At 42.2% G+C, this 16,412-nt stretch overlaps 1 protein-coding gene across 1 annotated transcript in view; it reads right to left on the bottom strand.

Moving 5' to 3' along the window:
- Positions 1-16,412, bottom strand: part of Snx30 (sorting nexin family member 30) — a 114,687-nt gene that overhangs the window by 8,893 nt on the left and 89,382 nt on the right. Inside the window, exon 7 of the mRNA XM_070011796.1 lies at positions 10,640-10,726. Coding sequence (XP_069867897.1) covers positions 10,640-10,726 — 87 coding nt within the window. The remainder of the gene's footprint in view (positions 1-10,639; positions 10,727-16,412) is intronic.

Here is a 16,412-nt window from a genome sequence, read left to right as displayed (position 1 = left end):
ACACAGGAGCAAGAGAAGTAGTGGAGCCTGGAAAGTGGGAAAGTGGGTTCAAGCATGCCTGGAATGAGAACTTAAACTTGAGTGAGAGAAGGGTGAGCTGTAGAGAAAATCATCCTGGCACCTCAAGAGGAAGAACTTCTACAAGGGAAAAAAAGCATCCCTCTTCATATTCAAAGCACTTAAGCTTCTGAAAGAAGAAAAAAGGCTGAAGTCACTCTAGCCTTTCCTTGTTCACCCATGTATTGCTGTTGGTTACCTTGGAGGGACATGGAATGAAAACAGAGTACCCTGGTTTTCCTGAGCAACTTCTCCACAAACACTCAGCAAACCAGCTTCAACAAATGAGGTGGAGAGAGCCACGGTGTCTCACAGCCAGCCTTCCCTGCAGGCACAGCCCTGTCCCTTGCTCTGCTCCTGGCCACCTTTCCCATTAGCAACTCAGTAGAAGTGCCTACCAACAACTTCCTGTTTGCTTTTGCAGGAGCAGAAAAAAACTGAGTTTGGAAGGAGAAACCCCTGAAGCTCAGGGAGAAGAGGTAGACTTTTTGGGTCTCTGATTCAAAGGATTTATAAGGTTTCCAGGCTTTGTTCTGGGGTTCAGAGCTGTGTTGACCCACAACTAATCATCAAAACTATAGTTCTGGTTTTTATGACTTAGTGAGCTTTCTAACCTACTCGATCTTGGCCCTAAGGAATAGAAAGATGTTGAGGTCAGCAGACAGATTGTGTCTTCAGTTAACTCCAGAAGGAGGAGAAGCCTGGACAGTGGGGTGAGAGGTTAAAAGTACTTCCATCTCCATGGTATCCCTTATTTGTAATAACTAGTATATGTCTGATACAAGCAGAAATGGTCAGATAAGTTGATGTTAGGCAAAATGAACCCCAAGATAAGGACTCAAATGGTTTTTCTTTCTTGCTATTGTTTCTAACATATTTATAAGATGATTTCTTTGTTGCTTTGTATGTCCCTCCCCCACGGTATAACCCCTGTTTTCACTGTATTTGATGTTGGTATAATTTGGGGAGGGGAAGGGAAAAAATAAATTGTTTAAAAAGGGTACAGGTAGACCCACTGCAACAATGGGATATACAAGACGTTATGTTGAAAAACGAACTTTACAACTTTGGTACGGGGGTGAGGGGGGACACGGGGGAGGGGATGGGGGGATGGGAAGGGACGGTAAGTGGAAACAAATAAGTACAAACAAAGGAGGAGGCAACAATGCTTGATGAGAAATGTACTCATTACCTTGCTCATGTAATTGTAACACCTCTGTACAGTATTTTCACAATAAAAGAACAAAAGAAAAAAAAAAGTACTTCCATCTGAGGCTGACAAGGTGAAAGACCCATCCGCCTTGAGGAAACAGTACTGATGATGGAGTGTATGGTATGTACTGGTAAAAGAGAAGACACCTGGACTCACCCAGAAACAGCTCACAGGCCTGGTGTCCACAAAGGACATATTATGGAAAACTCTCTTGGGCTAGTAAGACTGAGGGTGGGTATCTGTGTTATAAAAAGTTTCTTTTCTCATTTTACAAATCTAGGTTATTTCCTACTTTATGCCATCTTTTGCTCATGCTACCCCACCTAGAGATTTCACCAGGCATCAGAGATGAGTCAACACCAAACTATAGGTTGGCATGAGGTTTTAACAGGCACCTGGTCCCGGGGCGGTGGCCATAAAAGCCAGAGATGGCTTAAACTGAGTTGATAGAAATAATTGACAGATTTGGTAACCATCTGCCTGTGTGAAATAAGATACAGGGAGTCATAGTGGAGCCTGAAGTTTCTGAGTGACACAATAACAACAGTACCACCAAGGGCTAGGGACAATAAGCACATGTAAGATGCTCAACAGCACTAATTGTTAAAGAAACTTTGCAAAGCAACTGACAGTGAGCTGTCAGCTCATCTCCACTAAGAAGGCTACTTACTATGAGAATAAGAAAAAAATAACAAGTGCTAGCAGTCACGTGGGAAAACTGAAACTCTTGTGTATTGTAGTAGGAATGCAAAATGGCACAGCCCTTACAGAAAATGCTATGGATGTTCCTCAAGATATTAAAAGTAGAATCACCTCATGATCCTGCTGGATTCTCCTTCTGGGTATATATCCAAAATAACTAAAGCAAGGTCTCAAAAGAAATATCTGAATACTCATGTTTACAGCAGCATTAGTCATAACAGCCCAGGGCAGAAGCAAACTGAATGTTGGTGGATAGATGGATAAAGGAAATGTGGCATACACACTATGGAGTTCATTCTATTTTAAAAAGAATATTCTACACATGCCACAGCACAGATGAACCCTGAGGACAGTGTTAGTGACAGCAGTCACTCACAGAAGGACAATACTGCATGATTCCATTTACATGAAGTACTTAGACTAGTCATAGTCATAGAAATAGAAAGGAGAACTGTGTTATCAGAGGCTGGGGGTTGGGGGAATGGAGAATTGCGTAAAGGATGTAAGGTTTCAGTTCTGCCAGATGAAGAGTTCTAAAGATTGGCTGTGCAATAGTGTGACTGTACTTAACACTTAGGAGCTATATACTTAAAAATGGTTAAGATGGTCAATTTGTGTTATACAATCTTGCTACAGCAGTATTTGTTTTTTGTTTTTTTGCCAGTCCTGGGACTTGGATCAGGGCCTTAGCACTGTCCATGAGCTTCTTTTTGCTCAAGGCTAGCACTCTACCACTTGAGCTGCAATGCCACTTCTGGCCTTTTCAGTTTATGTGGTGCTGAGGAATCAAACCCAGGGCTTCATGCATGCTAGGAAAACACTATGCCACTAAGCCACATTCCTATCCCCAGTAATATTTTAATATAAGAAAAAAAAAACATGGTACCGCGGACACTGCAGATAGATCCATGTGGATGCTTACATCTATAGAATAAAGAATTCAAAGAAACACCGTTGTAGGTGGGCCAGAAGTAGGAGATAAATGGAAGGAAGAGAAGACAGCCAATCCCAGGGATGCAGAGAGTTGGAGGAGAAAGAAGGACTTTAAAAAAAGAAAAGACAAGGAAAGAAATTGGGTCAGATGTCTGAAGTGAGCAGCGGTGAGGTTGCCCAACTGTATGAGCAAGAGGCCACTGGCACTCAAGCCTGCATTCTCACTTTGGTTTCTTGCCCTGTGTCTTTGTGACAATTTTCTGACTAGTAACATCCAGCAATCCTTCTATCCCAATGTTCTGGTTTATGTGAGTGAGGTATTGTTAGAGTCAAGCTACTTTGTGTCTGAAGGATACTGAGATGAGAATATCTAGCCAATGGGTGAATGTTGCTTATCCCAAGACACCAAGAATAACATAAAAATTCTTGATAAAAACCCAAAAAGCAAAAACTTCTAAAGCAAAACTGCGTTTTTCACATGAGTTCCCCTATCTTGAGAGAATTTTCACTGCAGAATTCGGGTTGTTGAGGTGCTGGGAAAGGCTTGGATAGCATGAGAATGTGAGGGGTGTGTGTGTGCGTGTGTGTGTGTGTGTGTGTGTGTGTGTCAGAGGGATGGAGGGAAGGAGGGAGGGAGAGAGAGAGAGAGAGAGAGAGAGAGAGAGAGAGAGAGAGAGAGAGAGAGAGAGAGAGAGAGAGAGAGAGAGATTGAGAGATTGTGTGTCTTGGGTCTTGAACTCAGGGACTGGGCACTGTCCCTGAGCTTTTTTTTATTCAAGGTTAGTACTCTAACACTTGAGCCACAATCTGGCTTAAAAAAAATTTTTTTTTATTAGAGGTAAGAGTCTAATGGACTTTCCTGACTGGGTTGGCTTTGAACTCAGATCGTCAGATCTCAGCTTCCTAACTAGGATTACAGGTGTGAGTCACTGACACCCAGCAAAGGTGCACAGCTTTTAAGAGGTTTGTCCACATGAGCCTGATTGCTACTTGCCTTCTTCTCACTTCTGTTCCTATCCATCTTCATTCAACCTCCACGTGCCACTCCCATTCTACCTCACACTGCTGAGCCTGCTTACCTTCCCTCCCCACACCTTCGTGCCTCCATTCTGACACTCTACATTTCAAACAGTTTCTTCACCTGACACTGTACCCACAGTGAGGCAACTTACAAGTCAGGGTCTAAAATAGCCCCTTCCCATCTTCTTTATTAGTTTTTCAAAACAATCATTAAAAAAAATGTAGGGAGGGAAGGGAGGAGTTGGGAGGTGGGGAGGGAAAGGATAGTAGGGGAAAAACAAAGGAGGGGGTAACAATGCTCAATAGGAAATGCACTCATTACCTTATACTTACTTAACTGTAACCCCTCTGTACAATATCTTTACAGTTAAAAAAAAAAAAAAGTAGCTGGGGCTGGTAAGGTGGCTCAGTGGTAGAGCACTTGCCTTGCATGCCTGAGGCCCTGGGTTCGATTCCTCAGCACCACATAAGAAAAAAGAAAAAAGCTGGAAGTAGCGCTGTGGCTCAAGTGGTAGAGCGCTAGTCTTAAGCTGAAGAGCTGAGGGACAGTGCCCAGGCCCAGAGTTCAGGCCCCATGACCGGACCCCCCCTCCCCCCCCAAAAAAAGTAGCTGGGCCTGGAAGCTCATGCCTGAAATCCTAGCTACTCAGGAGGCTTAGATCTGAGGAACGTAGTTCAAAGCCAGCAAGGGCAGAAAAGTCTGTGAAACTAATCTCCAATAAGCTACCAAAACTGGAAGTAGAACTGTGCTTCAAGTGACAGGGCACTAGCTTTGAGCAAAAAAGTTCAGTGATAGTACCCAGGCCCTGAGTTCAATCCAAGGACCAGAGCCTGCACACACACACAAATTGTAAAGCATCCATTCTCTTTTACTAGTTTTACTCTCAAATGGCCAAATGCAAGCACAATTACAATGGAAAAGTTCCCACCACAGTTTATCCCCATTGTTCACACCAGAGTACTTGATTTCCTGGTTAGTACAATTCCTCAGCCCTCTCTTGTTTCCAAAAATAGCCTTGGTATTCTCCAGAGCTTCTAAAGAGGGTCAAGTTGGAGGAGGTATCGAAATCTAGTCTTGATGGTGCCAAGAGAAGACAGTCATCTTTTAATTTCTCAAAGTTAAAATAAGTAAAGTGTGACTATACAATCCTCAGCTCCATTTGCCTGAGACTAAACCAGATCAGTGTCTGCTTTCTCAAGCCTAAAACAAAGCAAATCTTGAAATTCTGAATCCTAATATTCCACTCTACTGTAGAGGCTGCATCATTCCCAGTCCTTAGCACAGGTCAAAAAGCCACAGGGCTCCTAGGTCACAGCTGAGCCATGTGGTGCTCTTCTTCATCCCAAAATTCTTGCAATCTAAGTCCTTCACTCATTTTGAAATTTGAAGTGAGGGCTGTGGAGGCTGTGGGGCTACTTCCTTTTTCTGGATCACAGAAAAGTAATTAGGTTTCAATACTATTCCATGGCTTTGCCAAGACCAGATTTCTTCACTTTGGGAGGTAACTTTTTCAAGATTTTACCTTAAAATGAATGAATTAGCTCCCGACTCCCTGGATCCAGAACATTCTAGAATCCAGAGGCCTTTCCTCCCCTGCATCCCTGCCTCAGATCAATTAGTAGTTCACTCCCACAGTTGGTTACCATCATTAGAACTGTGGCATCCTTCCAGTAGCTAGCATCTGCGCTACCCCACTTCCTGACTTCTTGGCTTCATTTCATCAACAGCAGATTGAGTTTTATGAGTGCAAAACCACATTAAGCAACGCAGAGCAAAACCTTAAGTTGGTCATTTCTTTGATGTCTGTATACTTTAAAATATCAATGTCTGAAAAAAGCAAACTAAGATTTAAAAATATATAGATAGATGGCAACAAAGTTCTTCATGCACATTCTCACTAGAGACATTTGAGCTACAATGGACACCAGAGACATGTCTGTCACTATTTCAAACATTATGCTGAATTTACCCTGTCACAGTCTAACAAGCAAACTAATCTGAGATGGGGGACAGATTCTAAATTCTGTGCTTTTCTTACCATGCCATGGCAGACCTGAGCAGAGCCTTTCTGCCCGTGAGTGGCTGCACAAATTTTGCTGCCCCACAGTTATCATTGGTACACCATTGTGGTAGCCTATTTTGCCTTTAAACAGCGTGACTGTTAAATAAGTAGTAAAATCAACTGTGGCTGGACACACCACCTACCAGAAGCTGAAAGACTGATGGCCTACACAGGGTGAAAAGGGATGCAGCTGCATAAAGGACCTTTACTGAGTCTCACTGACTAGAAGGTATTCCTGTGGTCAGGCCAGGGACCAGTGGTTCATGCCTATAATCCTAGCTACTCAGGAGGTATATGTGATCTGAAGACTGAGGTTCAAATAGCCCTGGAGCTGGGTGATGATGGCTCAGAGCCTTAAAAGTCTATGAAACGCTTATCTCCAATTAACCACCAGAAAAAGGGAAGTGGTGCTGTGGCACAAAGTGGTATTAACTAGCCTTGAGCAAAAGAACTCAGGGATGGTGCCTAAGTCCAGAGTTTAAGCCCCACAGCTGATTTTAAAAAAGCAAAGTATCTAGTGAATAAAAACTGTATATATCTGAGGTGTATGATTTAATACATACATTAAGTAATCCTAGCTACTAAAGAGGCTGAGATCTGAGGATTGCGGTTTGATGCCAGCCCGAGCAGGAGAGTTTGTGAGACTCTCATCTCCAAGAAACTACTCAGAAAAGGCCAGAAATATGGCTGTGGCTCAAATAGCAAAGTGTTGGCTTTGAGAAGAAGCTCAGGAACAGTGACGAGACCTGGCATTCAAACCCCACAATCAACAAAAAACAAAAGAATTTTTTTTTAAAAAGCCAGCCATGGCAGGAAAATGTGTGACTCTTATCTTCACTAAACTACCTAAAAGCAAGAAGTAAAGCTGTGGCTCAAGTAGTAGAGCACCACCCTTAAGTGAAAAAGCCAAGAAATAGCACCCAGGCCCTGAGTTCAAGCCCCTGTACAGTACCAAAAATAAGTAAGAAATTCCTGCAGTCGAGAAGATAAGCTACGTGGACCGGAAAGCAACATTGAGAGAAGAGGAATCTCCCACACAAGCAGGATGAGGCTGGGAAGCCTTGTCTGGGTGGTACTTGGAGCCAAAATCAGCTGTTCTCTACTCCAAGGGGGCAGTGTGAGCTTCTAGCAGCCAGTGAGCCATGATACCATGAAGACTTATTGCTTATGCTTATGCTGCTCCCTAAACTTTCAGCTTAGGGAACAGATAAATTCAGAATAGGCTGAACACACTAAATGACAAAAGCAGATTCTTTAAAAACTTCTATTCAGTACCAATCATGTGAAAACACTGACAGAACTATTGAATTGACAACTGTAAAAGCATGATCCTTCATTCCCAAACCAGACCAGAGGCAGAACTTGCTTGCTTGCTCTCCCTCCTTCCCTAGACAAGAAAGGTGGCTTTTGGTTGTTCATTTTTTTTTTTAAGTATTTAATTAGCTGGGTATGGTGGCTTACTCAAGAAGCTGAGATGAGGATTGCAGTTCAAAGCTACCCTGGGCAGGAAAGTCTACGAAACTCTTATCTCCAATTAACCACCAGAAAAAGGGAAGTGGTACTGTGGCACAAAGTGGTATTGCACTAGCCTTGAGCAAAAAGAGCACAAGGACAGCGCCCAAGCCCAAAGTTCAAGCCCCATGACCGACAAAAACAAAAAACAAACAACCTATATATTCGAGGTGTATGACTTAATACATTCATTAAGTAATGATGATCATAATGAAATTAGTATCTGTCATACCCATGCTGAACTGAGATTCCCCAGATCAAGTTTGTTTTGAACTGAAGGAATGTACCTTTTGATAACATCTCCCCACTTTCCATACCCTGGCAATGACCCTTCTACTCTGTTTCTATAATTTCAACTTCTTTAAATTTCAAATGTAAGTGAGATAACACCATATCTGCCTTTTTCTGAAGTGACTCATCTTTACATTTGGGGCTAAACTGTTACAGATAAAAATATAGTATTCCATGCAACTCCTTTTAATGAGCCTAAGATGTGGGCTCAGCAGATGGTACTATGTTCTAGAATATCAAAGGGACAGCTAGAAACTTGGCAGTGGGACAAGTGGTAGAAGACAAAGGGCAGCTGTACACCTGACTGCATTTCTATCACAGGCTCCCTTGCAGCACTCAGCATGGAAGAAAGCTGACAGCCCCAGGGCAAGAGGAACAGAACAGGGGGTAGGGGGTAGAGATCCAAGTCACATGCACTAAGCCAACAACAACAGTCTCAATCCTATCCTGCTTTCCAAGAGATGTAAACAGCCTTCACAGTCTTCACACACAGGTGACAGGAGAATCAGCACAATAAACACGTATTATACACCTGGTGAGTAGTGAACAGACACTTGGCACCAAAGAGGCTAGGCAACTTACAGAGCTGCTCCCACCTACGAAATGGGGAAAGAACAATGCCTCCTGTCTAGAACTTGAATGACTGGTATGGTGATTATGTGACGTAATTAATATAAAAGCAAGGAGTGCCATCTCTGAGGTTCCAAAGCTGGTTCCTTTCCAGAGAGGGTGGATAGAAACGTTCTGATGTCCAATTATTTCCTTGAAGCTTGGGTCCCTTACTATGTTGTCTTTTGCAACATTCCCTAGCCCTACCCTTTCTTTGAAAACAAATGAAACATCAACTACAAACAAAAAAGAAACACAACAACATAATGGTGGCTGCAAGAGTATGCAGTTGGACCACAGGTATAATCCTAGTTCTACCAGTTGTAGCTATATGATCTTGGAGCTTGATTTGCAAGTAGTAATGATGATAACTAAACTGAAACTATTAAGGAATAATGAGATTCCATCTATTTATTATCTATCAATTTATTCATCTATCTATGTATATGTGGAAGGGGGAGATTTTAGCACACTGCAAATACTTCTACACTGTTATTACTCTTGTTTCTAGTCCTCTCTGGGAAGAAGAAAAGCACAATGCCATAGATGTGTTTTACAAACTTGACCCCTAATCTCAACCTAGAACACAAGAGCCAGAAAATAGAAAGACAAGTTAGGAAGCTAAAGGACCACTATTTTTTGGTGGGGGGGGGGAGGGAGGAAGAGGGGCAATCTCATTTTTATTTTCTACCTTAATATTCTTAATATTACAGAAGTAACCCACACTTACATTAGTAAATTAGTCATTAGTAACACTTAAGCATGTTGAGGAATTTTGAACCCAAAAGCCCCTTGAGTTTTCTCAAGTTTCTATGTGCAGTAAACTTTGGGTTTGATGTTTGGGAAAACTGGATTTTCCAAGTGATCTAGCTGTAAGGACCACCATTTGTTGTTTTTACCCCAAAATGCAACCAACATTTATCCCTGCCATGTATATCTAGCCCAAGCTTGCCCCACATGCAACACTGTTGAAACAAACAGATTGAGTGTCTGACAAACAGGTAAACTAGTACTTCAGCAATGTAGGTTGCTATAAAAGTTTCTAAGTGCTTTGTCCTGGCTTCTGAGTCAGTAATAGTCTGTAGGCCCACCATGAACCTCACCATGAGATCCCTGATCTGGACTTTTCTCCCTTCTTCCCACAATGCCATTTTATGAAGATGCTGCCAATGAATGGTGGAGCTGCAAGTCTTTAAAAAATAAAGAAATTCTTAGCAAGAAGAACAGTGTTGAAGGAGTAACAATACTCAACTTCAAATTCTATTACAAAGTCACAGTAGTAAAAACAGTGTGGTACTGCCACAAGACTAGGCCTCAGGACCAGTGGAACAGAATAGAAGACTCAGAAATGAACCACCTAATATTTGATAAGGGAGCCAAAAACACAGGTTGAACAAAAACAGCCTTTTCAACAAATGGTGCTGGAAAAAATTGGCTATCCACATGCAGAAAATTGAAGCTAGATCCTTATATATCACCCTGCACCGGAATCAATTCCAGCTGGAGCAAAGACAGTGTAAAACCAGTCACTGTGAAAATATTATAGGAAGGGGCAGGGGAAACACTAGGGCTCCTAGACATGGGTTGAAACTTCCTAATATCCAGAATCACAACAAATCAAAGACTGGATAAAAGGTATGATTATCAAAATAAAGCATTTCTGAAAGGCAAAGGACATAGCTAACAAGATAAATAGCCCACAGAATGGGAGATTTCTACCAGCTATGTATCAGAGAAGGGCCTCATATCAAAAATATATTAAGAGCTAAAAAAAACTTAAACCCCTCCAAAGATAAACCTCAAAGAAATAGCTCAATTAATAAATGGGCTAATGGCCAGGCACCAGTGGCTCATACCTGTAATCCTAGCCACTCAAGAGGCTGAATTCTGAGGATCATAGTTCAAAGCCAGTTCAGGCAAGAAAGTTCATGAGAGTCTTTTCTCCAATTAACTACCAGGAAACCAGAAGTAGTGCTGTGGCTCAAAGAGGTAGAGTACTAGCCTTGAGTGAAAAAGCTCAGAGACAGCACCCAGGCCCTGAGTTCAAGACCCATGAACAACAACAACAACAACAAAGACTTCTCAGAAAAGCAAAAAGAGGGAAATAATATCAGCACATCCCTGCTGGCAGTGACCACCTTAGCCATCCAGATCTGGCCATGAGAATTACTTAGCACCAGCGGGGTGCTAACTGTTTTCAGTCTGCAGCAGCCCATCCCTTGCTGGTAGTTCCCCTGACCTTGGGGCGGTCTTCCTTTCTCAGAGCCACAGCTTCCAGTTTGGCTTCATACTCAGCTTGAACTTGGTCCCTCTTCTTTAACACGCTCTGTGGGAGGCATAAAGAACAAGCATGTAACACATCATCTGCAAAGGACCTCAGACTCCCTGCCCTCCCCAGGTGATGGCACTCCAGGCCCAGTCATGTGCTTTCAGAACCATTTGGTTGTGGTCTAGAAGCTGTAGTATGACATGTGAGTTGGGACTCGGGAAAGAAAGCATAGTAAAGGAGAAGAAAAGGAGAAACATTTAGAGCCTGGGCACCCAGTCAGGCAACTGCCTGATGATGAGAATGAAAGACTCAGAAAGGAAGGGCAGCTGGAGGAAACACATCCTCCCATTACCACCCTGCCCTGAGAGGCCCCGGCTGTATGGAAAGGGAGCTTTGCAATCACAATGCAGGGTTTTCTCAGAACTCAACACAAAGGTCTAAGTCAACCTGGAGGCATGGCTCAATGGTGATGCCCAAGCCTAGAAAGCACAGGCCCCAAGTTCAAACCCCAGTAATCACTTTAAAAAAAAAGGTGTAAGTCAATACAGCTCTTATTTATATTATTAACCTTTATTATAACTAATACAAATCATATATGGAAAGTGTACATGTATATATACATACATATATATTGTAGACAACAGGTAGTTTCAAAAAATGTACTATGGTATGGCTAAGCTGAGATAATTGATATATGCAAATATATGCAGTACCTCATACTTATTTTCTATGATGAGACCAATTAAAATCTATTGTCTCATGAATAAGTAACATATATGTGGTACATATATACAATGGAATTTTACTCAACTATTAGAATATATTATGTCATTTGCAGGGAAATGAATGGACCTAGAAACAATGTGCGTTAAGTAAAGGTAATCTCAAAGAAACAGATGATGCATGTTTTCTCTCATATGTGGAAGCTATATCTAAAATACAACATACATAAAGGACATATAAGGATCTATACATATACACACAAACAAACTGACTAAAGGGTGGTGTATACTTAGGGGAGGGAAACTTCTCTGAGCAACTCATGTTTTAACAAAATGAATACCAGGAAGCAGAATGTTTGGGGGGAAGGGCAATAAGAGGGGTGTGGGACACACAAATGATAGGGCGAAGGGTAAGAAAATATAGTTATATTCAATGTACACTAAGTAAAAATTGAACTAGATATATACGGGTAGGGATGGGGGAGGGGGAAACGGGGGAGAATGATGAAAAGAGTGGCACCGATCAAGAGGCAATGGACTTATAAACTTACAGAATTGTAACCTCTTTGTACAACTACTTAATAGTAAATTTTTTTGAAATCTGCTTTCTCAACCATCTCAAGAATGTAATACATGTACAGAATATAATACCTATATAGAATATAATACCTGTAATCACTAGAAATATTCTTGACTCTTTTTTTTTTTTTTTTTTTTTTTTTTTGCCAGTCATGGTGCCTGAACTCTGGGCCTGGGCACTGTCCCTCAGCTCTTCAGCTCAAGGTTAGTGCTCTACCACTTGAGGCACAGCACCACTTCCAGCTTTTTCTGCTTATGTGGTGCTGAGGAATTGAACCCAGGGCCTCATGCGTGCAAGGCAAGCACTCTACCACTGAGCCACCTTCCCAGCCCCTATTCTTGACTCTTTAGAGTCTAGTGGATTGATTTATTTATTGATCTATCAGCCATTTCCACTAACCCTGCCTTATTAATGGATTTATTCATGTGGTCAAAAAACAAAATCAAAATAAACAATAATTTTGAAAATTCTTGCTACATAGCTCAGTTGATGCAGAGAAACTTACATCGTCTCACATTACAGTCAGTTGTTTTTCAATTGTTGCATAATCTGCTGTTTCCTTGACCTTAATTTTGTGAAAATACGTCACCCAAAAAGCAAACTGTTGCGCAAAAAGCAAAGTAAATGTATCAATTTAAGTGATAAAGTGAAAAGTTTGAGATTTGTTGAAAGGCAGAATGTCTTTAGAAGTTGGGAGGCATTGTGGCAAAATGAATCAAGCACCCACAGTACAGTACTGAGCATGGGTAGTTCTTTCTCAGGGGTGATATCCTTGACCTACTAACCCACAGATACCAAAGGCCATCCATATAATTGCAGTTTAAGTATTTGTCCTCTACTCTGGGTCAGGTACAGAAAGGAATAAGTGCCTAACTGATGGTTCCGTCTGAAGAGGTGCTGACCAGTGTGAGGCTGTGTATTCTATAACAGTAATGTATGCCCAAGATAGGATTCTAGAACCATGCCTCAAGCCTGCTAGCATGAGTACTAAATGGGCTGAAGTAGTCCCAGCCCCAGATGGAACTAAAGTGAAGAAGATGGGAGCTCAGTTTGTAGGGGTAGGAAATTCTAGCTCTTAAACCTGTACCAGTAGGGCAAGTAGGTCTTTAAATCTTTACCTCACCTACTCTCAGCTCTGCTACTAAGATCCCACTATGAGAATCAAAAGCTGTCAGTTGACATTGCAGGAAAAAAAAATCGGTTTGATCAAAGGGGTTTATTTCTTCTTCGTCTGGGAGAATAAAGAATGGCAAATCAAGAATGACAAGACCTTTCCTTCTTACTCACTCAGAAATCAAGGTTGCTATGAAAGTGTCCCACAGGAGCCTTTCAGCACAGTGTGAAGCAGGGTAAGAGGTAGACACCTTGTTGACATGCAACAATCAGTAAGAATCTCATAACCAAAGCTCTTCAGACAGTGCCTCAAAACATAGCTCGGCAAAAGGCTTTCTGCTCCTTGCTCTACTCTACCAAGCTCTGTTGAGGTCGCCAAGGCCCTGGGGAGAGGGCTAGGGAGAGGAGATATACCAAGTCCATAGGTTTAAAATAACCTAAAGCAACTCTCCTTCCTGACCCCCAAAGGCAGCAGGGACCACAGGATGTGGCCATGCTTTCCTCAGACTGCTGCCCTATCCTTGCCTACGCATCCAGAATGCTGCCCCCGGAGCAGGCTGGCCAGGGGATCTGTGCTACTATCTGGCGTCACTGGACAGTACACACAGCTCCACACAACCCTTCAGAGGCAAGTGGGAGGGCATTATGCCTGTCTTCTAGACAAAGAAACATGGTGCAGTAGCAGAACACCTGTTGGAGGCCACATTGCTGGCTGATAGCACTACAGTAGTGCTATCAGTCTCTTCTTGCATCCTAGCTTAGGGTTCAGCCTGACTACAACCCAACCATGCTAAAGGATGAGAAGCACCTTTTAAATCAAGACCCTGTCTAACACTACCAACAGCCTCTGCACATTGTTGGCCATGGTCCCCCAAGCCCCAACACCACATCCACATGCACAGTCAAACCTGCCTATGGCTGAGCCTGCAATGGGGTGAGACAAGCAATGCCAGTTAGAGTCTGCAGAGCGGCCCCTCCACACACAGACAAGCACAGGATATTTACCTGAACCTCTCCCAGAACTTTTTAGGGATCTCTGATTCTGGCAGACAAGACATACAAAAGAAATGAAAGCAAAACTGTTCACCCCGTACTCGGAGATGGACTCACACTCAGAAAGGACTTTTTTCTTTGTAGGACTGAGGTCTGAACTCAGGGCCTCGTACTTGCTAATACCACAGAGCCATACATACTAACAGCCCTGTTCTCCACTGGAAAACAGCCACAGAGTCTCAGCTCCCTATGAGGAGCCACTACCTGCCTACTTTTAGGTTTCCCATCATCACTGGGATCACAGGCATGTGTCACCATGTCCAGCTTCCTTCATGGAGACAAAGCTTCACAACTTTTCTGCTGGGGCTAGGTTGAAACTGTGACCTTCCAATCTCAGCCTCCTACATAGCTTGAGATTGTAAGTGTATGCCAGTATACCTACCTATCAGCTGAGAAGGGGAATCTTGAAATAAATACTATTTTTTAGTGTAGAGCTTTTCAGCATGATTTCAAATAGTTCTAAGTAATCCAGAGCACCACTATCTTTCTTTTCAGATGAAAAGAGGAAATGGCTCAGTTTAACAAATACCTTGCAAGGAAGAGTAAACAGATGGAAAGAGATTTACAAATATTTAAGGAACCTAAAACCAATGTATGGACTTTATTTGGATCTTAATTTTTTTTGGGGGGGGGGCGACATAAAAAGTTTCTAGTGGACCAGAGCTGTAGCAAGTGGTAGGGCAATAATCACGAACAAGAAAGCTAATGGATAGTGCTAATCTCTGAGTTCAAGCTTTGATACTAGCACAAACACTAAACAAAACAAAATAAAAAACAAAAGAAAAATGCTAGGACAGTTTAAGTAGTAAGTAGGTATATGAACCACAGTGAGACATCAATTTTTGATTTTATAGATGTGCCGCTAATATAGTTCTTTCGCCTTGTTAAAGGAACACTTGTATTTTAGAGACATATACTGAATATTTTTATAGGAAGAGATATCATGTCCACGATTTGCTTTAAAATAGTCCAGGAAATGAGGACTGGAAGTAGCTGGGAACACAGTGGGCAACGCTGAAGCTGGCTGGGGTATAAAAGAGGCACATGTGGCCTATCATGTGGAACATGTGGCTAGACTTTTCACTTCTGGACATGTTTGAACTTTTCTACAATAAAAACATTAAACAATAGAAACATAATACCTGTCATTCACAACTGTTTACAGCAAAGTAATAATAGCCATTCTGAGGCACAGAACTGTATCATTCATGACATATTTATAGCAATCAGCCTTTATCCTATACAATGAAACCTGCCTGGAAGAATTGGATCACAGATATAGTCTGTGGCTTGGCTCTCAACATCACCATTGGATTTTCCCTGGGAAAACACCAGAATGCTCAGTAGTTACAGGAAAGCTCAAGGGTCCTTTCTCACAGCTCCTGCCTGTCCCATGTGCTCACACACTGTGAGGGGGAAAAGGCAGTCTAGCAGCTTCTAAGAAGCCTCTTTAAGTACACAGATTTTGAGTTTGCAGTTCCTGTGTAAGAGAGGTGCCAAGTATGGGTGTGAGGGGAAGGCTGGGAGACCACGTGAAAGTAGCAGGCAAACAACCTGGTGCTATCACAATGTCTGAGGAAAGGATTGCGCTCAGGCTGCCCCAACCATCCCCCTCCCCCGTTTTTTTGTCAGTCATTGGGCTTGAACTCTGGGCCTGAGCCTGTCCCTCAGCTCTTCAGCTCAAGGCGAGCACTCTACCACTTGAGCCACAGTACCATTTCCAGTTTTCTAGTCGTTTATTGGAGATAAGTCTCACAGACTTTCCTGCCCGGGCTGGCTTTGAACCATGAGCCTCAGATCTCAGCATACTTAGTAGCTAGAATTACAGGTGTGAGCCACTGGCGCTCAGCCAGGCTGCCCCTTTTACACATTTATTTCATTGAAAATGAGACCACCTATGAGTTACATGTTCCCAGGCAATTTGGTAATACTAAAGCCACATTTCTCCCTAAATTTGGGAGATGAAGACAAATGGAAAAGGCAAAGACCAGCATAATCTCAACTCTCAAACATAATTAGTGATAACACATTCTTAACATACTTTCTGAATGACCTTTCTGATGCTCTACATTTGTTTTTGCTTTCTCACTCCTGTTATTTAGATGTTGGATCTTATAATGTGCTACCCTAATTTCTCTCCTAATTTACCATCTGTCTTGCTTCATTTTATATGTGATTTCCTTAAATCTTTCTTCTAATTCTTCTTGACATTTTCATTGCTATCATAATTTTAATTTCCAAGAGCTCTTTGTTCTCTGAATTTAAAAATAAAAAT

Source organism: Dipodomys merriami, unplaced genomic scaffold (assembly GCF_024711535.1).
Source record: "Dipodomys merriami isolate MVZ:Mamm:240054 unplaced genomic scaffold, mDipMer1.0.p SCAF_11, whole genome shotgun sequence".
NCBI classification, from domain to species: domain Eukaryota; kingdom Metazoa; phylum Chordata; class Mammalia; order Rodentia; family Heteromyidae; genus Dipodomys; species Dipodomys merriami.
This window is presented reverse-complemented; position numbering and strand designations above follow the sequence as displayed.